Source organism: Lissotriton vulgaris, chromosome 1_1 (assembly GCF_964263255.1).
Source record: "Lissotriton vulgaris chromosome 1_1, aLisVul1.2, whole genome shotgun sequence".
In the NCBI taxonomy this organism is placed as follows: Eukaryota; Metazoa; Chordata; class Amphibia; order Caudata; family Salamandridae; genus Lissotriton; species Lissotriton vulgaris.
Window position 1 is genome coordinate 1,062,612,878 of NC_141685.1, and position 24,580 is coordinate 1,062,637,457.

At 45.9% G+C, this 24,580-nt stretch overlaps 1 protein-coding gene across 2 annotated transcripts in view; it reads right to left on the reverse strand.

Annotated features, from left to right (window-relative positions):
• Positions 1-2,898: 2,898 nt before the first annotated feature.
• CDC42EP1 (CDC42 effector protein 1) overlaps positions 2,899-24,580 on the reverse strand; it is a 96,182-nt gene continuing 74,500 nt past the window's right edge. For both annotated transcript variants that reach the window (XM_086963063.1, XM_086963058.1), the window contains exon 3: positions 2,899-4,016. In XM_086963063.1, coding sequence (XP_086819189.1) covers positions 3,121-4,016 — 896 coding nt within the window. In that variant the 3' untranslated portion in view covers positions 2,899-3,120. The remainder of the gene's footprint in view (positions 4,017-24,580) is intronic.

Sequence of the window (24,580 nt, forward strand, 5' to 3'; positions counted from 1 at the left end):
ACTGGTGAGGGTATTGTGGTATGGGGGCAGCTATTTAGATTGATGGAGCTGGTGTATGGTGCTCCCTGTAGAAGCTTCTAGGCAGCTGCCAAGGGTAATTCCGGGGGCTCCTTTGCTGAGCACCGGCCTAGGGTGCTGCTAGGCAGGGTGAGAAGCATGAAATGAGACTGCGGTGGCAGGCAACAACTTTTCTCAACTGGCACTAGCACGGACAGATGATTGCTCCCAGATGGTAAGGAGTCGAAGAAGCCCCTTTTCAGGCCCCAGCACCCTCACCAGCTGCGTGCCATTCGCAAGGGTACCGCGGCCTGCACAGCCTCAGACTCGAGGGTGAAGTGACATCTGGGTGAGAAAGTGCACAGCCGCCACCCGTGTCCCTGGCACACTGCCTGGCATTGTCCTGCCAGCGAAGGCGGGTGACCTCACTGCCCTGGCATCTCCCTGTCACTGAGGCTTTCTGTGGGCAGGGAGACCGTCCCGGATCCTGGGCAGGAGGGGGGCAGGAGGGGAGGATGTAGGGAAGGAGGCCCAGCGCGAGTGGTAGAAGGGGGGCTAAAGATTGAAGGCACTGAAAGGAAAGTGTGAGGAGAGGGAATACCATGGACGTGAGGACATACAGAAAGAGGGGTACATCAGAGGAGGGGGGCATAGGGACATCTGGCAGTACAGGGGAAGCGCCATTGGGTCAGAGGGAGCTACTCGCAGGGGGGTACTGAGGGCTGGCCTCCATGTCACCTAGGGTAGGGGCTCCCACGAAGCACAGGGAAGGGGCAGCTGGAAACAATTTAGAGAGAGAGAGAGAGAGGACGCCCAGGGGAGGGGTCTGCAGGGAAGATAGGGCAGGGCCACTCAAGGAGTATGGGCAAGGCCCCTCAAGGAGTATAGGCAGGGCCACAGAAATTATATGATTTTGTCTGCATCATTTTGCGCATAATTTGGCACATAATACATCATCTGATGCATAATCTGTAGATTTTAGCAGAAAAAATAGCTTAAACTAATCAAAAGTTACTAAAAACGCAGCAACGCGTATTGCTGCGCAGTGGAAGGCCTTTTGCAAAAGTTGACTGGCCCCTTTTATGTTGCTTATTATGTATTTGGGCGTTAAAATGGTAGCTATGAGGTGAAACCTTTGCCCAGACAGTGTTGACTTGTGTAAATATAACAAAATAAGGAAGTAATATTATCACAAAATGTACAGCATTATATGCAGCATAATTTGCCTTTTCTTGCCATAAAATTTAGTCAACCCTACCGCATAATCTAGTCTGCCCCTGCTGTATAATTCCAGTGGCCCTGAGTAGAGGGGAAGAGCCCCCAGGAAACATAGGAGAGGGACGGTGAGGGGGCAATTGAAAGGTTCTAAGGAGGGCCTAGAATGGTAAGAGCAGAAGCTGCTACCCCAGCACATATCACCCTTGTAGTGCAGATGGGCTCTCTCTTAGGCTACCTCCGCGGGTGTCTCTTTGCTCTGCTGGGGTCTATTATGGACAGAAAGCGCTCTCTCTTTATCTGGTATGCATCAATACCCAGGGCGCTCTTGCTTTTGCAACCGTTTCTATGGTGACAGTATTTTTGAGGTGTCTCTTTAGTATGTGCTAGCTGCCTCCTGGGATGGCTGCATGTCTCTTTGGACAATCTAGCACACTCTCATTGGTATCCTATGTTTGTGTGAGGCCTGCCTCGAGGGTGTCCGTCTCTGCACCACAATTTGGCTGTCTCTTTGGTGCTCTTGACTGCTGCTTATATAACGTAAGCTGTCTCCCTGGGGTTATGTGAGACGTGTCTTTGGAGAGGTGCACTATCTCTTAGGGGTAGTTAACACTTTCTTTGGTGTGATCTCTTTGGGGTACATTTACTGTCCTATATGACACCTCGATATCACTTTGTAGATGGCATACAGGTTCCTCTGCAGGTCTGGTGATTGTCTCTTTATAGAATGCATGCTGTTTCTTAAAGTTATCTCTGTGGGGGGGGTCTCTGTTTATACTCTGATTGTCTCTGCGGTGTGTGTGACAGCCTCTTCTGTCTGTGCGGGCATCTTGATCACTCTTTAAGACGCAGTGAACACTCTTCCTTCTCCTTTCCTACACTATGCCATCTCCCTTCCGCTCCCACTCTCTCCCCACTCACTCAATCTCCCCCTCTCATTGCTTCCACTACCTTATGCCACTCCACTCACGCGGCCTCTCTTGTTCTCCATTTCTTCTCGAACGCAGTCTATTTTCTTGCACTGACTCTTCCCTCGTCTCTCGCCAACCAACCCCTTCTAGGTCACTCCTTCTCAGTCTGCCAGGCTCTCTTTTGCTCCATCTTCCTCTCATCCTTACACTCCTCTGTTGCTGTATATCTCCCCTAAAATACCCTCTCAACTGGTCATTCGCCCCCTTCTGCACTCAATATCTAGCTCTCTATTTATCTTCTTGACACCTCCATTCTCTATCTTCTGTCTCACTCCTTATCTACCATTCCATTCTTCCCTATCCTTGTATTTTGTCCTCATCCTTCATCCCCTTTACCTTCCTCACAAATTCTCTCCTTTCCGCTGCCTTTCCCACACTATCTCTCCCCTCTGTCTCTTCGTCTGCCACTCTCTCTCTCTCTCTCTCTCTCTCTCTCTCTCTCTCGTCTCTTTGGCACCTATCTCTCTCTCTCTCTCTCTCTCTCTCTCTCTCTCTCTCTCTCTCATATCAGGCGCCTCCCTCACGCCTGTGTCTGTGGTTCCCTCTCGTGTCCTTCTTTTGTGACATTCTCTTCACTTCTCACACACTCTCTCATCCTTTCCCAGACACTCATCCTCTTCCTCTCTGCGTACCCCCCTTCTCTCACTCTGACCTCCTCTGTAATCCCTCACTATTCTCAGTTGTCTCTCTTCTACTGACACTCTTTCCATTTATCTTTCCCACTGACTTTCTTTCCTGTTTTATACCTTTACCGTGCCTCTCCCACATCCCTCCCTTCTGTCTTTGCCTTCCTCTCCCCGCCCCTCTCTCCTCAGAAGCCGTTGTTAGCGTTTCCTATTAAGGTACAGAAAGCCAGAGCCCGCCCTTGATCACGTGCTGCGCTGCAAAGTTCCATGAAAGTCCCAAGCCCTCTTTTTGTCCCGCGCGGGGGTCGAGGTCACAGTTTCACCTCGTCATCGTCCTCTTCCTCCTCGGCATATGCAAAGGCCCCTCCCCGCAGGGCCAGGTAGACTCGGCTGGCGGCCTTTGGCGCCGGAGCCCTAGTGTCTGTCTCTTCCTCTTCCGGTGGCAACTGGACCACTTCCTCCTCGTGCTCCTCTTTGCAGTCTTCGCCAGGAGTCGCCCCGAACTGGTGATCCAAAACTCTGGCAACCCTGCTGATCTCGCCTGCCCTGAAACCCACCCTGGAAACTGGGGAAGGGAGGGCCTGCGGCGTGGCCTCTGCTTTGAAGTCCGGGTTAGCTGGTCCAATGTGCTCTTGGTCCCTGGACAAGCCAGGCCGCTCGTTTTGCCACAAGCCACGCTGCCTGCGAGGGCTTGGTGTCGGTTTTGTGACTGAATCTGTGTCTCTTTTAAAACTGTCGTGATCTACTGTTAAGACTGCTTGGGGGGTCGGGTGGCTACCTAGGCCATTCAAGCGAATGCCCCCTGTGTCCTGCGTATGGGAAGTACGTTCCCATGGGGTCTGGTGGTTTGCGACACGCTCTGCATGCCGCTCTGTATGCGCATCCTGGTGTTGTTGAGCAAAATGGCCGTTTGTCATCGAGCCACAGGGGTTCCCATTGGGCGAGTAACCCCAACCATTCTCCTCTTCTTCCTCCTCTTCAGCGATGGTGGCTGGAAATCCAATGCCCCCCAAGACCTCACTCATCAACGAAGGTCCAAAGTCCAGGTGGAAGGACTGCAGGGAGTCGCATCCCTCAGTGTCTGGCTCTGAGTCTTCTTCTGACTCGGCCTCCTCAGGATCCTCTGGGTCCTCCAACCCGTAAGAAGGTTCTGGGGTCCTCTCTTGACGGGAAAGCCGGGGGATGGTGCAGAATCCAGACTCCAGCCCTGCAATGGAAAAGAAAAAGAGCTTCAGTGTATGAACTATTTAACATTTGAAGAGCAATAAATTGATGGGTGGAATGCTTAAATTAATCTGAACCACTGGTAATTACTTTAAGTGCATTCTATGACATAATTTTCAGGTTTTGCCCTGGCCGTAGCACCTGCGAAGCAGGTGGTCCGCTAAGGGCGAAATCTTATGATCCTACAGTATGGGGCTTCGTCCCGCCTCTGTCTTCCATTGGCTAGCTCCATAAATGGACGCTTGCCCTTGGAAGAGATTGGCTGTCAATCACGCTTTACCCGTGAAAACGCGATTCGGGGGCGTTTCCGTGTCTTTTTTAAATTCCCGCCCTCTCCTCTTCCCATTGGCTGGAATGCCAATGGGAAGGGGAGAGCACGAAAAACACGCAAACACGCCCCCGAATCCCAAAATGACCTTGTTTTTTTTTTAGACCGAGTTTGTGTGCGAGTCGTTCTTTCAGACCGGAGGTTTGAGGGGGCCTAGGCGTAGTGTGTCGCCTCATAAGGGCGTTTAGTATTAGGTTACTTTACAATAATTGTATTGAGCACCTCGCAGTGCGAGGCGTCTCGCAGTCATATGCGGGGGACACGCCTGGTTCACAGAGCAGCGCTCCCCTGTGGAGTTCGTGTCGGTAGATGTAAATGAAAAATGACTTTGGAAGTTTAAGAGGCTGCGCCGTGCTGGAAGAGTTGCAGTGCGGCAGGCGAGTCAACCAGCTGCCATAGGCGGGGGCCGCGCCTCATTCTCACGGCGCTCAATTATGGAGTTCTGGTCGACATAGATGATTAAATAATGTCTTGGTAGGATGAAGGTTTACGCGCCGAAGTGGAGGCCACGCCTGGTTTGCAGAGCACGCTCCCCCATGGAGTGCGTGTCGGTTTACATATATATGAATCATGTCTTTTTAAGTTTAAGGGGCCGCGCCTTTCTGGAAGAAATGTGGCGGGGTGGGCGAGGCATCCAGCTACCATAGGTGGGGGACGCGCCTCTTTCCCACAGCGGTGCGAGGCATTAAACAAAGTTGATGAGCACTGCGTTGCTAACTGTTATCTTTATGGCTAAAGCTGGTTCATATGCGCAGAACACTTTAAAATATTCCGTCTGAATGTGGCGCATAGCGAACTATTATGTACAGAATACCTTTAAAATATTTTGTCTAAACGTGTCCCAAATCGTGCGGTGGTTTAAGGGGCCGCACCGGAGTGGGGGCTGTGCAGTTACAGGAGAGATGCAGCTCGCGGTGTGAGGCCTCCAGCTGCCACATGAGGGGGAGGCACCTCGCTCATCTGAGGTTGCTGCAAAAATGAGGAGCCGAGCCCTGGCTGGTGGGAGGGGCGGTAAATGTTTTTGCGGGGTGCCTCTTCACCTAAGACTAGGGACATAAAATCATGTTTCTCCTAATTCTCACTGGGGTGTAGGCATTACTATACTCGGGGTCAGGATTCACCCAGAATGGCAGAAGTTTGAAGAATGAGGTCTTTTCAATGAAGCGCTTGCTATCATATTTTCGCTGTTCTTCTGCGCTGTAACTTCAGAGGTAGTGTGTTGTGGATTCCGTGTGATCACATGGGCGCCATCGGGTGAAACTCTTTTGAAAAACATGTTTTCTCATACCCCGTAGCGTCTGGTTACTGTCTAATGTGCGCTACATATATTTGAAAGGTGGGGTTTGTTTCACAGCCATATTTTACCCATTTAACTCCTCTGCACTTTGTAAATAGCAGGTGGTATTTCCGTAGAGCGTACTCGTGTATACATAATAACTTTCATTCTGGGCCACACGTTGCTTTCAAGCACACTTTGGGATGCGATTCTACACCAACGCAGATGTGTATTGACACTGCTTCAATGAACTTATAGCAAGTGAAAGCAATATGAGCCTCTAGCCTTCCGGTATAAACGGCATTTATACAGTTTGAAGACTACACAGTGCGTTCACTTGCTTAACCACTGCATTCACGAAGATTGTTATCGTGCCTTACTGGAGGTTTCCCTGTCTGTGAAGATGAAGGGAACATGGTTGGCAAGGTGGATTCCTTGTAAAATGGGTTTTGGTAATTTTCTGCGCTAATTTGAAACAAAAGTTCAGCGTGGGTCAGTCTCCATTTAGCACTGGCACGTGAGCAGGATATTTCGTTCTCGCTGGGCATCCCTGTAGGGCTCGCTGCATACATGACGACGTTCAGTCTGCAGTCCCCGTGCTCCGAGCCCTAACCCTTGAACGCCCTCCCGCGTGCCCCCGCCCAGGGGACGGCGGGCAAGCAGCCCGGACTCACTGCTCCCTATACGCATCTGCGCCTGGTACGTCCCGGCGGAGAGCGCCCGGCTGAGCCCAGAGACCGCCGCCCGGCTGCAGGCCGCCGTGGAGGAGGCCATCTCCAGGATGCGTGCGTGTGTTAACAGGCAAGCCCGTGAAATAATCACACGTGCACGCTCTCCACAATTACATGTTGGCCATGAATTAACCCTCCCGTCCAGCTAATTTTACCGCTGAATGTTTGTTCCAGTACATGTTCCTATATTACCCTTTAAACATGTGTGTATTATCGGGACACGAGTGGCACAAGGATGTAGAAGGCTTGATTCCGGTCGGAGCCGTGATTTGTGAAACGTGCAAGATCCCCGGAGAGTGCTGTGCGCCCCGAGCCTGCCCCCAGCACTTCGCTGAGGCAGACGCCGGGGTTTTATGCACGATCGTGCAGAATGCGAGCCCTCCACGTGCAGTAAACATCAGCGTGAAGTGAAAAGCCACTGACATAACATAACTCCCTTTATCATAAATGGTGCTGCGAGTATACCGACATGTAGGATTATTTAATTAACCAAATAAAATGTTGTAGCGATGACATTAAAGAATTAGTTTTAAAAAATATGCTCGTGCATCGGGCCCATGTCTTGGATCGTTATGCGTGATATATAAATAGTAATTATCTTTAAGGTGAGATGAAAGAACAATAAATTATAAGGCGGTAGAGCGGGCGTTAAGACCCAGACCTGAACCGTTAATTTGAGCTAAAAGTGGCGTGGGCAGCTCCCTCGCATCGGGGCGTGTAACTGGAGAGGCGGTTAAACCGAAAGTGAAAGCACAGTTTGGGGTCCCGCTTTCCTCGCGCCCCCTGAGAGTCCGTTTCCACAATAAAGAGGGCTGTTCAGTGGACACCCACGCCTCCACCTAATCCTTGCACTACAATTTCTGTTAATTAGAGAAGGAGCGCTCCGGGTGAGGAAACTTAATGAAGCACGGGGGAGGGGTGGGGAGGAGCGGAGACTTTTGTGTGCGCGCACAGTTGTTGTAATAAACACCTCATAAATGTATTACTAAAGTTAAAAGGATAATGTTCAGTTTTTGTGTTTTTTACCATGGTATAGCAGCATTGATGTGAGAAACACCTTTAGTGCCTCAGAATCCATTTAACTATTACAGGCTTACAGAGAGAACCCCATCTCTTAATAGGCACGCGGGCTTCAATGTGCTTTCACTCTGTGTGTGTGGGTGTGTGTGGCTCTGTGTGGTTCTGTGTGTTTGTGGGTGCAAATGCAATAGGTCACGCATTTGCGAGAGATTAAGCTATTGGCATTGTAAATGACAATGCCATTTATTTATCGATTTTCAAAAACAACACACAAATAAAACGTTTGTCATTTACAATGCCAATAGCTCTAACTTTTGCAAAGGCAAAACTGTTGCATTGTAAATGTTTGTTTAGGTTGTCTGTGCTACAAAGAAAGCGTAACTATATGCACATCTGACTTGATGTTTACACAAAAGGGACAGATGAGACCGAACTGCTAGGCCACGGCCACTGGGAACAGCAAGACAGCAACCCAAACTGGTTTCGGCCTTGTTGTGCCCAATCAGCATGGTTAATTTTTTGAATGAAAGAAATGATGTGTTACACAAGTTAGATAAATTACAATGCTCCAAGCCTTAGCAAATGCTTCCTTAATCAAAACCCCCATCTGTATGAAAAGGTGCCCACCTTGGACAGCTGGGTGACATTTCAAGACTGTTTTCTTCATGATTTTACTGTGCACTGTGTTTCTTGCCTTTAGTTGGGTTTGGTGCTTAATTAAAAAAAAAAAAAGTGCCAGGCCCCTAAATATTTCTTAGGCGGTAACTGCAGCTTGCACCAACACTGCCTCTGCCGGTGCTAATGCCAGTAACAATGCTTTTTTACCAACCATCCCACTTCTGCAAACTAGACAGTTTTGACTATTCCGGCACACAAAGCTGGTCTGGTTGCGATGGTGTTATTTATCGATTGTATAAAATTGTTAAGCATTCTGTTGATGTGCCCATTTAAAAAATAATCAGACAGCGACACCATATGGTGGACTATCAAAGTGCTGGTGTCAAGAAACAGGTGCCAGTTCCAAGCACTGGAAAACACTGGCACAAATTATGCACTGGTTGCACTGTAGGAAGCAGCAGTTGCTGGCATTGCACTGGATGGCAAATTTACTGCTCTAACTTTAGTCCTATTCTGCCAAATTTTCTGCATGTTTTTTTTTAAAGTTTATTTTCCCTTCAACAAATTTCTTTTCTGACCAAGGAGGCATAGCAGAAGTCCTCCAAAGGGGTGCCTATTTTGTTGCAAAAGTCTCTGGGCAGGGCTGGTGACGTCAGGCAGAAACTTTGATGCGCCCCCTTATCATTGTGCCAAACTACAATAAAAATAGCATTATCTGTCAGGGCGCATATGTACCCAGTTTAATCAACATCCATTCTCAACCACTACCCTTCATCTCTCCTCCCCAACCTTTGCCTCTCTCTCAGGACCCGACCCTCAGCACTGGGTAATGTACTTGCAGCATGCATTGGATAAACCAGGAATTGGGTTCCTGGGCTGGCCTTTAGTTGGGCTGGTATTTCAGGCTCCTCTTACCAATGTCCACGTTTCTGCCGCTCAATTTTTATTAGATCCGAAAACCATGGTATAAAAATAAATCAAAACGCTATCTTTGTCACATATGACAAGCTTTGGCACCAGCCCCTGTCAAAACATGTTGAATGACTGCCGGACAACATAAGATGTTCTATGGTGCTCTAAACATCTACCTGTATCACTAAACCAATCACCACGCCAAAATTAAGAGGATCTTCTGTCCACCAGCAGCTCTTTACTGCTGTTTCTCAGCAGAAATTTAGGGCCAGAAGTACAAAGGGCCATATGTATCAACACATTTCCCCATAGACACAGAATGGGCAAAACCCTTTAATACATCTGGCACTTAGCATTTTAGCAGTCGCAAACACTCCAATTCAGTGTTTGCTACTGTTAAAAGGCATTTTTAAATGTACTAATCCCATTTTAGGGATCAGTGAACTTTTTCTGTCTTCTCAATAGTAATTGCAACCCTATACCGAATCGTTATTTGGAAGGGGCGTGTTGTAGGCATCCCCCCAAAGTCCAATTTGGTATGCAATATATCAATATTTTCACAATGAAATCCGGTACCAACAAAACATTGAGAAGTTACCAGTTCCTGAGATGGACTTCTAACCCATTAGCAAAAGGGAAGGGATGCCTTTGGGACCTCTTCTACTTTCTCAATGTGAAAAAAAAGTATGTTGGAGAGAAGGAAGTGATCCAAGGGACAACTGTCAACTCTCAAACAAACTTAAAAAAGAAGGCACTTTTTTTTAAAACTATAGCACCATTTCGTTTGAGGAAAATAGGATGCATTAAAAAAAATTACTTTGTTGAAAATCAACCACAGACATGATGGTCTGATGATACTAGTAGGCCACCATCTTGTTGATGGCATTTAATTGCTTTTACATATTTACATTTTGGTTGGTAAAATTGTAATAAAGTAGTGTGAAACTTTGTGTCAATAATTCTCCCTTTTTTGAAACAGAAAAGGCTATTCACCATACGACTCATTACTACCACAGCAATACTGGTATACATCGTATTATTCTTAAGTTTCTGATAGAATAATCACAATAATCATTTTAAGATTGTTACTTTTTGTAATGTTATGTTATATTCAGTTAATGTATATTTTTTTAAATTATGTACCTTAATTTTTTTTTAGTTTGCAGTTTTAATCATTTTTATTTTTTGTTTTAATGTATTTGTGCTGTGGTTTCATACCATAGGTGATCTAATATGTTAAATTCAAATAACATCAGACATTTATTCTTCAGCTTTTGTACCACTTTTCTTCATTATTTGAGACACTTCATATTATTTTAAAATCCACCAATAACGCACCATATTATAGATATATAGGCAAATTGCTGAAAGGCTCATTCTACAAAATAGCTAATCCCTAATGCAAGCCTATGGATTTTTTCTGCTTTCAGCCCGTCACTTTTTTGTCTATTATGCTTGTTTGGAATATCACCATGGACACTAACAGAATTTTGCATTTGTAAATTTTTTCTAAAATGCAATAAAGCAAATAAAGGTTTTGAAATGTGAGATGTCGCCATGGGGGAAAAATTCTCTTACATGTTGCACACAAATGAAAGAATACTCCTAAACATAATTTAGTGCGCTCCGCTTCTAATTGCTAAGAAATGAAATAATCCTAACATTATTTGAATGTGCTAAAGACACTGGCTAACTTTTTTAAAGTTGTGAATTAAGTTGATATTTTGTGTCCCAGTCAAATTAACATCGTATCCAGCTGAATCTGACATGACTCACTTTTGAGTTTTTAGGCACTGAAACGAAATCTTACCTTACATAAAGGGGATTACACTTTCTCACCCAGACCTATGGAGATTGATACATTAGCTTGATGCAGCACATGTGTGAGGGATGAGTAGTAGAGATGATAGATAAGAAGTAGGGATGAGAAGAAGTGAAGACAGAGGAAAAGTAGTGAAGAGACATGAAAAGTAGGGATGATGGATGAGAAGTAGGAATGATTGAGGAGGAGTAGAGATGATGGATTCAAAGTAAGGATAAGAAGTTGGGATAGTGGATTAGAATTAGAGGTGAGGAATGAGGTCTTATAATGGATGCTGTAAACCTGTAATTCTAGTCACAGTTTTGACCCATGATAAAGTAACATAGTGGCTTAATATTACAGATGCAAAAATCCTGGTGTAACATGCAGATCACAGATTTGTTTTTTATGTAGGCAGTTTGGTGGGTAACTGCTTTTGTCTATTTATTACCGGGAGTCCCTAAGTAACAATCCTTCCTTCTACTATATCACATTGAGCTATGAACTGGAATCAAAGCGCTGCATGCAAACTGCAAGGGCAGGTTTTGATTCTTAATGTTTTTCCTCAATCTTTTGTTATTTTAAGATGGCCAAAAATGAATCTTTTAGGTAGTAATACAAATTTGTTAGTACGACACCTCCAATCATTGTGTTATGTTTCAAATACTGAGTTTATGAAGTGGATTTATTAACATGGGTACACAAACATGGTGTAAAGTGTTGCTTTGGGGTTTACTTTCCTCTGCAAACCCTGAATTGTGGTGGAAAGTTGCCCTAACACAAATCAGCACTATGTAAATTGTAAATTGTTGTGTCTTGTAAAGCGCACTGCTACCCGGAGGCCTCGTAGCGCTATAGACCGCTGGGGAACCCGTCCTGGCTTTCCCTGTGAGATAGTCCCTCCTGGGGGTCTCCAAGGTGAAACCAGGCATCCCCGGCGTTTGTGTGGGGCCGTTGTGGAGATGAGGCAAGCTAATGCCCAGAGTTGCCGAGTGTGCTCCCCGGTCGGAGTAGGCACTGATGCGAGAATTATCAGTCCGCTGATCCTGGTCCAAGACCCTGCCGCGTCGGGAATCGAACCCTGGTCCCGGGCCGTTCTCTGCACTCGGGTCTGCCGCCTCTAACCAGTGAGCCACACCTCTCTATGTACTACTTTGTATCAAGGAAGCGTACCATGAGGGGTACTTGGACGTTCCCATGCTCCCACCCATGGATTTGATGCTAATCCTTATCTACTAAACTTTGTTTGAAAGGGATTTGCATCCGAAAAGTATGCCTCCTTGAAGCAGGTATAAAGTTGGAGAAAAGATTTATTTTCTCTAAACCTTTCAAACTTTGCATATGTGCTGCACCGTGTAGCACACGAACAAAGTGGTAACGTTTTCAACGTTGTCAAAGCATAGAATTTTGTGCTGGAATGGTACCCTTCTGGTACAAAACCTATGGTTGACATCACAAGCACACTCTTGAACTATGGTGCAAGGGTATGTGCATTGGCGCAAGGCTGCCTAAAGCACGCCAGCACTAGAGGAGAGAGCAACAGCACCACATCATAGTAGATATGGGGCTGTTGTACTCTTCCTTTTACACAATGCAGCATAGCAACTTTTTTACTACACTGCATGAAAACTTAATAAAATGCCCCTTAGTTTCTCCAGACCAAGTATGTTTACTATATAATGGCAACCAGTATGGATGACATGTGAATCCTACACCTTGTAGTCCTCATTGTCTTATGCAAGTTTCCTATTCACTGATTTACACTCTTGTATGACTCATTGTCTCTCTATAATATGTTTGTGATGTAAATCACTCCGATACTCTGCATTGGAATGAGAAGCACAATAAAATAAGTGCAAGAAGGGGCTAAGGAGAAATGAGGCCCCCACTGGAGAGTGGGAGTTTGGGAATCCACGAAGAAGAAGGTCACTGCATGTGTTGCCAACAGAGGTTTTCGTGCAAGGCGCCACCAACGCTAAAGCCGGCTCTGGTTCTTATGCAGCTTGCATTGACAGCCATTGGGAATGGAACCCATTCTCCCACCATGTTGCTCTCTCGCAGGGGAGGACATTTATCGAGGGCTCTGGAGTGGGAAAGAACCCTGATCTGTGGTGTGGGCGGAGAATAGACAGGGAAAGGAGACATGGGGACTGGCCCTGATAAGCTACTCATATCAGGTGGCCCACTTAGATCACACAATTTTTCTTAAGAACTCGCCTCAGGGAAGGAAATTTCCTGGGAATTACCTTAACTCCTTGGACAAGGAAGACTTGCTGTTACCGTTGGTAATCACATGAAGAATGGGATGTAATAGATTCCTGGAGCCCTACATTCTCTTTCTGAGACGGTACATAGAGGAAGAGGTGAAGGTGTGCTGTGGTACTGCTCCCATCAACCCTTGGAGGCCTACCTCGTGCTGCAAGTACAGTATCCTGAAGGGTGACTCGGATGGAAAGGGATTGCGTTGAAATGCATGCCAGTGCGCCCCCTTTGGATGGGAAACCAGGAGTCCATAATTTTCTTCCATCCAGCCTGCTGCTGTGCGAATCAGCCTACTTCAACTGCAGCTCATCGATGACTGTAAGGATGTTTGGATTTTTTTCTATCTTCAAAGCAGGGCCAAGAGAGACATTCTTACCCATATTTAGGGCTGGTATTAACCAAGCAATTTTGATTTTAATAAAATATGTGTATTACATTTACTTATAGGGACTTTCAGCCAGCCATCACGATCTATTGGTCTGTTATTTTGTCATTCAAGTTTTTCTTCCATCCTGTACACCATACAGCATGGGACAATAGGTTAGTTCAATTAAAGCCATTGGCTAAATACATTGTGAGTGGCAGCATTTTGCTCTTTCACAAGGAGCACATCCACACACAAAGCAGTTTCCTTCAGAGCCAGACACTACTATGGCAATGTGTGCTTTTAGAAACCAAAGAAGTATTTTTGCTTTTAGCTACAGTTTTATTAGATAGATGTGGGCCATGCAACATCTCCAATAATAAAGTTTTACAAAAAACATGACTAAACAAAACAAGCATTGACAAAGTTAAAAGGCTGGTATCCGACAGCAGACCTATTGACTTTGTCAATGCGCCTATCGTAAAGGCTTTAGAAAGGGTACATGATGCCATAGACTGGTGAAACTGTAGTTTTCACCCAGAGAATAATTTGGAAGGTATTTAGGGTGAATGAAATCGCCTAATTTTTTCTGCAAAAAATGTTTGAAGTGTAATGAGTGGCCTGTACTTTGGTTTGCTGGTATCAAGCATGAAGTTATCTTGTGAGGGCATACCTTACGGAAAAAAGTCATTTGAGATTGCAGCCAGAGACGGGCTCGAGCAGGAAACATCTCTCAGTAAGAAGTTTTCTGCACAAGCAAAAAATGATAAAAAATGTCATAATGTAAACGTTTTTTTAATCTCACAAACTTCTCGAGAATCATTAATATTTTAGATGGCCCTGGTTCACAAGTTGCTGCTTTTGCTTTCACTCTCGGATTCTTGCCTGTATCAGAAATCCCACATGCACCCTTCTCCCATCTTATGGTTGCCAACACCAGTCTTTTCCTCTGTGTATCACATGCCCCAAGCTGCTATCCATCCCTAAGCAAGGAAATAGACTGCCTCACAATCGTGAAAGAGTCGGACATATCTTAGCCGTGCGGACCAGGCAGAGAGCAGCAACAGCAGACATTAAAGAAATAGTCAATACACAGGGGAATTTACTAACAGAGTCAGGACAGATAAGGGAGGTTTTTAAACAGTTTTACACAGATCTCTACTCCTCAGACATTACAGTAAGTACAGAAGTGGTAGAAACATATCTGAGCGAGGTGCCTCCCTCTGTGCTCCCTACAATGGAAAAGGAGGAGCTAGATGCTGGACTCCGGGTAGAGGAATTAGTTACTGCTCTTGGCAGTTTGCCCTCTGGGAAGGCAGCAGGGCCGGACCAGATCCCGGTCGAATTCTTTAAAATTTTTCAAACAGCAATTATAGGGGACATGTTTAACATCATGGCAATGGCACAAAAGGGTGAATCTGTCCCTGAGTCCTGGGGTGCAGCCAATATAATCGTAATACTAAAAAAAGGTAAATCAACTACTGAACCAGGTTCTTACCGCCCAATTACCCTGTTGAACGCTGACGTCAAGATTTACTCAAAGATGTTAGCTATAAGATTAGCAAAGGTGATCGAGTGTTTAGTCAGTTCTTCCCAGCACGGGTTTATTCCAGGTAAAGGAACCACACAGCATGTTAGGCAGGTTATCACCATGTTTGATGCAGCAGGTACCCTAGGAGACCCTATGGCAGCGCTCTTTCTAGATGCAGAGAAGGCATTTGATAGGGTCTCCTGGGGATACTTATGGTCAGCCATGAGGTGGAATGGAATTGGGGAGGGTTTTATTAAGGCCATACAGACCTTGTATATCAACCCAATGGCTAGGATTAGGGTCAATAGGGGATACTCTGCAGCAGTCAAGATATGTAGAGGGACCAGACAGGGTTGTCCATCATCCCCCCTGTTGTTCGCGCTATACCTGGATCCCTATCTGCGCAGGTTGGAACAGAATCTACTGATTGTTCCAATGAACATAAACGGCTGTGCAATAAAAACCCTCGCGTATGCGGATGATGTCGCCATTTTGACACCTAACCCCTCCACTGCTATTCGGGAAATCGAGGTAGAGGCAGAACACTTCGGTCTAATCTCAGGATATAAATTGAATAAACCCAAGACACAGATCGTTGAAAATAGTTACTCAGGGTGTAATGACGCTAGGGTAGTTGCTTCAGCCATGTACCTGGGGGTGGCTATATCAGCAAATCTGGATAGGGTGGTAGAGATAAACATGGCTCCTCTGATGTCAAGAGTAAAAATAGATCTAATAAGAATGAATAATTTACACCTCTCACTTATGGGTTGCACTAATGTTATCAAGATGTTGATTCTCCCCAAATTTCTTTACTTTTTCAGATCGATTCCTTTATTCATTGAGAATAGTTGGTTTAATGCACTAGAGACATTATGCAACAGATTTATCTGGGCCCATGGAAAGACGCGAAGGGCATATAAATATTTGACGCTCCCAAGGGAAAGGGGGGGGGTGGGGTGCACCAGACTTCAGGTTATACTACATGGCAGCTGCTCTACAGTATATGCAGGGGTTAATAGGAGGAAATGGCCTGGATGAAAGAGTCAATAACCTGTCTATAAAAGTGTATGCTACGGTCTTAGGGACAGACGTGGGAAACTGCTTCTTAAATTGTATCGATTATGGCTACTTTAAAAGAACAAGGTTTAAGACGGTCTTAACTGCTGTTAAGATATGGACTGCCTTCTTGAAAAGAAGTAAAATTGGGAAGTATAACAGATACACTACACTCTTTAGAAACAGGTCGTTTCCTCATGCAATCTTTGCAGATGAAGCAATGTTTGAATGGGCGAACAGTGGAATCATCCAGATCGGGGACTTATTTGATATAGAGGGGATCGTACAGTTCGCTGATTTAAGAACTAAATATGGTATTAACAATAGAGATTTCTTCAAGTATCTCCAGGTCAGGAGTTTTTTTAATGATAAAGCAGGGGGGTCTGTGGGTGTAGGGAGGAATGAGATACTGGAAAAAATTAGACTTTCGGGGGATTGTACCATTAGGTCTTTCTATGCCTGTTTGATGAAAGGGAAAACTGATGACTTAGGAAAGGTGGGTAACAAATGGGCGGAAAAACTCAGCATAGATACTGGGTGGTTTAAAAAATCATTGGACCTGGGCCGTACTATACTGTGCTCATCCCCCATGCAGTCACAACACTACAAAACTATTTATTCATTGTACCATACTCCAGCTAAGATAGCTAAATGGGGAGGGAGCACAGGCATAAATTGCCCCCGATGCAACGCTAGCGAAGCAGATAGTATCCATATCTTCGCTACATGCCCTCAATTACACACGCTAATAAGGGACATCGAGAGTTTTCTAGATAGATCCCTGGGGATTCAAATCATTCTTAGCCCAGCTAGAATAATCCTAGGTTTGGGATCGGAAGGAGCTGACATACATCAGGAATTTCTGTTTGTCGCAATGTCAGTATATAGATTGACCCTAGCAAGGGCCTGGCTTGACAAAAACCCACCGACACTGCAAACTTGGCTGGCTAATCTCCTGAACGCGTATAATATGGAGAAGAATATCTATGCACGTAAAGGGAAAAGGGGAAGGATATTAGGCCTAAGAATATGGCAACCCATAAGTATTTGGAAGGAAGGAATTGGGTCTCAGGCACATCCAAGAAGGACTTTAATTGTATTTAACTAAGAAACTCATAAACACTGTTTGTGGAAATGTGTAACGAAAAACTTGTATATCTTGTAAAAACAGTTTATTTAGCTATGAAGCATGAAGTATTAATGCTGGAAATTTCTATAATGTATAAAGTGTGTGCAACAATAAAAATATTTAAAAAAAAAAAAAAAACAATCGTGAGCACCCAGAACACAGGTTTTCCTGTGCGTCTCCCTCCACTATATTTTGAACATTTTATAGAGCGCGGACAAGATCCTTGCGGATATACGAGCGCTATACAGTCAGTAAAGTTCTTTATACATCAAATAGATGCAAATCCACGCACATATACATAACATCTTGTAAAAGCAACACAGTAAGGTACCATATAGGGGCCCAGAGGCCTATAAAGCCTCTCTACTCCCAGAACATCATCATCATCTGCACCAACTGCATGCCAACAGACCTTACAACTCTGGAGAAATTACGACGATTATGTACAGGGTTATCTGAAAGGGATGGGGCCAGAGGGGTCATTATTTCCCAAGGCATGTGCTCTTTTGTGGGTCCCGAGCTCCTGCTAAGCCTTATTTATTTATTTATAGATGTTGCAACAAAGCTGCCCTATTAATTAAAGGCGAGGCGTCTAACACTGCTAACTCCACTAGATGGCGCCCGATGCGGGATTTGCCATCTGGTGTATTTCCCTAAAGGCCATTTACAATGAAGTCTCAAACAGGTCTGGTCTGTCCTACGAAGAGCTTGCTTCACTTTACTGACTCTGGCCGCCCAACAACTCCTGGCATGCCTGAGTGTGTGTAGCGGGCCCTGAAGTAGCAGTAGCAGTATAATGTACTGCTTATCCACTTGCACCCTTTGTCTTTTCTCCAAGGACAAGGAACAAAAGAGCACTTGTTCATAGTATGTGACATGTTGTTTACTCAAAGAGTGAATGTTGTTCATGGTACGGCGGACTGCCAAGAATGGTGCCGGCTTGCTTTGTTTCATGTATCCAGCCAGATCCATGTCCCATCGTTCCTGCCCCCACAGCTCCAAAGTGAGGCCTACCCACCCCTAAAAAGGAATTCTCCCCTCAAGGAACAGTGCTTGAACGCTACACCTGAAGTTCACTATTCCGCGACCCACGGTGAATGTGTGTGTAGTTACTGCTTATCTGTTTGAATTAGCCACTGCCTTTCTGTCAAGGTCGGCGAATATAGGAGTGTTTGTTCGTAGTCGATGGTTTACGTTGCTAATCTCCGGAGTCAGCACTGTTCAAGGTACGGTGCAGGGCCAGGATCACGCCTGTCTTTTGTTTCAGGTATTAAGACAGGTCCACGTGGCAATGTTTTGCTCGGTAGAAGGTCTGAACCCCCAGAGGTGGAGCACACTCGCCCCACTATCATCCAACACAAAATTGGGGACCTCTGCAGAAACTTTTCTGAGGGGGCTTATGGTCAACCTTGTCCCCTTCAACTCTACTAACAGTGGCCTTTCCATGCCTCAGTGGTTCAGTCACCTACTACCAGTTTACTTTGTAAGTGCCAGGGTCCAAGGTTTTGCTCAGACGCTGTAGGTTGGCACTACTGAATAATGGTGTGCTGAATACCAAGGCTGTGTTGTCTTGATCCACCGCACGTCTCTTTAATCCAGGAGCGGCCAGCCCATTGGGGCTGAGGGGCCACGCCCCTCCACCTTTCGCCCCTCATGAGCAGTGTCTGTCAGGCTGCACAAAGGTCAACCTGGCGGACACTGTTCACTTTCAGTTCATTCAGCCAGGAGCCAGACAAGGGAATTTAGTGCAGGCTCCTGGTTGCCTGAGCTGAACTTTGCTGGGCTGAGGAAGTCACAGCTCCTGTGGGCGTGACGTCCTCAGCTTAGCACCGGCCCCTGAGGCCCTCCCCTCAGTGACGAGGGGTAGCGTCACTGATTGCCTCATACCTGGGCGCTTCAGTTTTGAGCCCTGACGCACCCAGGGCTGAGTGTCAATCAGTGGGGTCAGCAGTCTCACTGACCCCATCCCACTCTGTGATGACGTTAGGACTACTGCTTTCCCTCATTGGCTGACCTCATTTCTGGAACCTTCGAGGCAGAGCTGTCTGCAGGTAAGTGTTTCTTTATGTTTTAAACTGTTTGGTGCGTGCATGTATGTGTGAACGTTTGGTGAAGAGTGTTGTGAATGGATGTGCTTGTGTGCATGCATGTATGTGTGAATACATTGCTTTAAGTGTTATGTGTATGTGTGCATGTGCGTGAGTGTGTCCCGTCCGCCCCCTCCCTCCAAAACGTACCAGCCGCCACTGCTTTAATCCACTATCAAACACTCTGGACCTCTTTATCTTACTCTTGAAGGTGCTTTTTATGTCCCAGTCTACCAAACAGAGTAGCTATCTGGTTTGCTATCTGGTTTGCTAAAGACATCTTGGGGACATTCAGAAAGTTGACCTAGGCATTCTGTAACATTGGCTTTGTGATGTGTAACTCAACTTCTGGCTTACTATTTGCTGGCTTTGGTTTAGGTTGTCCTGCTGGTATACGTCCCTCCCATTGCTCAAACCTTGTTTACTTTATTCTTCCACAAACTGCTTTCTGTAAACAGGCCTTTAAATCTTGTTCTTATCTTGTCACTTTTGCTGTGCATTCAAAGACAGAGGTCAAATGTCAGGCTGTGCCTTTAAGGGAGTTTGGTGTTTCTCTTTCTTTTCCTGGCTTTAAAGTGAGAAGATTTATGCGACAACCATGCTGGCTACTTGGGGTCTGCTTGAGGAAGGCTGGAAGATGTTTTTTTTCTTCTAGTAAACAATAAAATTTAAATGTCTGTAAATGAACTGTGCTTACAATCAAATCAATACATTGGGTGATGACTTTTACTCACATTATCGTTTGTGCGCGGTATACTTTTATCAGTAAAACTGTATGTGAGTGCAAATGTGAGGGTCATTTAAATTGAAGATGTCTTGTCTGTAATGGCAGTATGTTACCATACCATGCATACTCCACGTTACCCAACTCCACTTTACTCAAAACCAGTGCTCTCTATGCCATTCTACTCTGCACCACAGCACTTTACTCTACGCCACTGCACTCTACACCACTCTTCTCTACGCCAATATACACCATACCACTCTACTAAACACCACTGCACTCTACGACCGTATACTCTGCAACACTGCACTCTCTCCCACTCTGCTTTATGCTGCTCTACTTTATGCCACTCTACGCCAATAAACTCTGCATAATTCCACTCTATGCCAATCCACTCTAACGTACTCTGCACCACTGTACTCTACAACACTCTATTCTATACCACTGCACTCTATGCCACTGCAGTCTATGCCACTCTAGTCCACTGCATTCTGTACCACCTTACTCAAAACCAATACACTCTACGCCACTGCACTATGCCAATCTACTCTGCACCACTGCAGTGTACGCACTATACTCGACTTTAAGCCCCTGCACTCTACGCCACTCTACTCTACACCATTGCACTCTATGTCACCTTACTGTGCACCACTGCACTCACATCAATGCGCTCCACACCACTCTACTCCGCAGCACTGCATTGTCACTGAATTCAACACCACTCTACTCTGTGCCACTCTACTCTGTGCCTCTTCAGAACATTGCACTCTCCATCACTGTACTCTGCACCACTGTACACCACTGCACTCTACGATACTCTACTCTGCAGAAATGCACTCTCTGCCACCATACTCCATGCCACTCTACTCTATGCTACTCTACTGTGCACCACTTTACGCCCCTCTAATCTACTGTACACCACTGCATTCTATGCCACTGCACTCTACACCTTTCTACTTTGCACCAATCAACTCTATGTGGTATAATCTGTCCCACACTACTATGCACCACTACACTCTTAGTAACTGCATTCTACTCTGCATCGCTTCACTCTACGCTACAGTACTCTATGCCAATCCACTCTAAGTCTCTCTAATCAACTCTACACCAGTGCACTCTACAACACTACTCTATACCACTGCAGTCTATGCCACTCTAGTCCACTCTGCACCACTCCACACTACACCACTCCACACTACGCCACTCAATTCTACAGCGCTGCACTCGATGCAACTGTACTCTAAACCAATGCTCTCTACACCACTTTTCTCAAAACCAATACACTCTAGGCCACTGCATTATATGCCAATCTACTCTGCACCACCTCACACCACTATACTCTATGCCACTCTACACCATTGCACTCTGTCACTTTACTCTGCACCACTGCACTCTACACCAATGCACTCTATACCACTTCACTCAATGACACTACTCTGCAGCACTGAACTCTCTGCCACTGCAGTCTACTCTGAACTACTCTACTCCACTCTACTGCACTCTACGCCACTCTAATCTACTGTGCACCACTGCACTCTGTGACACTGCTCTCTTTGCCACTTTACTCTACGCCTCTCTACTCTACTCTGCACCACTCTATGCACCACTGCACTCTAAATCACTCCAGTCTAGGCCACTCCAGTGCTAAGGGCCAGTACACTACTTGGAGTAACAGGTGCTCTCTAGAAATCACATACATACTCTACTCTGCAACACAGCACTCTACGCCACTACTCTATACCACTCCACTCCACCCTACACAACTCCACTTTACTCTCCACCACTCCACTCAGAAACCACCACTTTATTCTAGCCTGAAACATTCTATGCCACTATACTCTATGCCACTGAACACTTTGCCACTCTACTCTACACCACTCTACTCTCTACTCTACGCCACTACACTCTAAACCACTGCAGTCTACGACAATGCACTCTACGCCTCTTTACTCAAAACCTATGCACCCTAAACCAACTACTTTGCACTACTGCACTTTACGCCACTATACTCTACAACATTCTACTCTAAACCACAGAACTCTATGCCATCGAACGCTATGTCACTCTACACCATTGCACTCTACATCATTGCACTCTACACTATTCTTCTCTGTACCACTGTACTTTATGTGACTGCTCTCTGCACCACTCTATAGCCCTGCACTCTGACACTGCATGACTTCACTCTATGCCACTGCACACTATGCCACTACAATCCATGCTACTACACTCTACTCTGCACCACTCAACTATGCCACTCTACACCCTTACACTCTTTGCCACTACACTTTCTTCATCACTTTATGCTACACCTATGCACTCTACCCTGCGCTACTCCTTTCTACAATGCATGACTCCACTCTATGCCACTCCACTCTATGCCACTTCACTCAATGTCACTCTACTCCAATCTTTGCGACACAACTCGGCACCATTGCACTGTACGCCACTGCAATCTACTCTGCACTGCTCTAATCTAAACCACTGCACTCTATGCTACTCTACGTCACTGCGCTCTACGCCAATGCACTATACACCACTTTACTCAAAAGCAATGCACTATACACTATTGCCCTCTACACCAATCTACTCTGGACCACTGTACGTTATGCCACTTCAAACTAGGCCACTCTTCTCCACTCCACAATACTCCACTCTATGATGCTCTACTCCATTAAACTCTGCTCTACTGACACTCTACTGCACTCAGCGCCACTCCACTCTGTACCATTCTGCCACACTTCTCCACTCTATGAAGCTTTACGCAACTCCCTTCATGCCACTCCATGCCAATTTTCTCCACTCTATTCTATGACACACTACTCCACTCCACTGTATGGGACTCCAGTCTATGACAATCTACTCCGCTCTATGCCACTCTACTTTACAACATTCTACTCCAGTCTACGCAATACCCTCTACGTCACTCCACTCTGCTCTACCCTACTCCATGACACTCTGTGCCCCTCCACTCTACAACAGTCTACTCCCTCAACGACTCTCCACAACAATGTACACTACTCCATGACACTACACTTCACTCCACTCCACTCTTCTTTACCCCATTAACTTTTAGCCATGCTGAACAGCAGCTACTCTGGTCTCCAACATGGCTAAAACATATTGTCAAAGCCAACAGCTCTTGCATAGTCGAGACCTTTTGGCTTTGTCAATGCTTGTTCATCTCGGTTTTCTCACCTTGTCACTGTTTTCTGTCTTTCTCCTCCATTCCTTCTTTTGGGAATTACCTTCCCTAGCTCAGGATAAGAGCCTGTTGAGAAAAAAAAGCGCCAGGTCCCAAAAATGAGTACCAGTGGGCCCCACCTGCAAGCACCAACTCAAATTAAGCACTGCCTACTATGGGTCTAATAAAGTGATGCCTGTTAATCAGAGGGATAAAAACCAGGGCCTTAGATTACGATTCCCTCTAGTGTCCTCCCCATAATTACTGTCAAAATGGGCTCTGGACACTGAGTCGTGGTAAAACATGCAGGTCCTGGAGTTACTGGGCTAATTCACACATGCAGCTCCCTGATTCCTGGCCTTCAATGCACACGTTTCCCATTCATTGTTATGCACCCATTTTCCTTCCTGCATCCAACCCTTCTACAGAAGTTGTTTGGTTTGTCTGATTCTATTGAATCTGGAGCTGTGACAGGTTAATGTAAATATTGCATCTCTCCTTGCTTTTGCCATTTTGAGTGCCTGAAGGCAGAGACCTGTGAAACCCAGAGCTATACATGCTCTAACTACAGATTGGCACATACGCGGACCCCTCGTTTTACGTCTGCTCAGCCCTTAGTTCACGCATGGCTATGCCAAGCGAATGCGCATGGGCATTTATATATACCACCGGGGCCAGACTGGAAACCAATATCCAACCAAGCAAAAAAATGAAAACACGACGCACACTGAAGCTGCGACTAGCATGAGGCAACGTCAGCTTTTTATTTTTGGGTCATGGCGACCTATTGTGCCCTGAAGGCAGCCCCCGGGCCTGACGGATGTGGGTCAGGGTGGCCTATTGTGTCCTGAAAGCAGCCCCCGAGCCCGCCTTCTGCCGGGATATGGGTCAGGCCAGGGTGGCTGGCCTATTGTGCCCTGAAAGCAGCCCCCGAGCCGGCGGTCCGATGGGAAAATGCAAGCGTGGCAGACTGGCCAGTAAAGTCTTGTAGTTCACGTGTGGCCAACCCAGGACCGCAAATGAGGGATCAAGTTTTCATTTTTGTGGATTCGTGCATGCCAACATTTTAGCAGCGGAAAGTGGGAGGTTTAAAAAAAAAAACAATCGAGAGAATGCATTTCCCCCACTGACTTCTATTGAAGCATTGGCAATTTCAGGCGGAGACAGCCAAAAGAAAGTCGTTTTTGGCTTCAAAAACCGGGAGTCTCCCGCCTATCTTAAATTAGGTCTGGCATCTATGTGGATTGTTTGTAGATCAAAGGTAAGTAGAGGCCTGCGCATGCGTTAACATTGGGATTGGACGTGTCCTGAACTAACGGTTGGTGTGTGCGTGGACCTCATATTGCTCAAGAGAGAAGAGCCTCATTGAGAGTTAAGGAAATTAGTTTTATGGAAAAGGAGGTTGAAACCACGGTCATTGTTATGAGCGGAAGGGGGAGAGATAATCGTGGGCAGAGAATCTGTAGAATTCCCAAGAAACTGCAGTATAGCCTAGAATAGAAATCACTAGGAAAAGGTCGC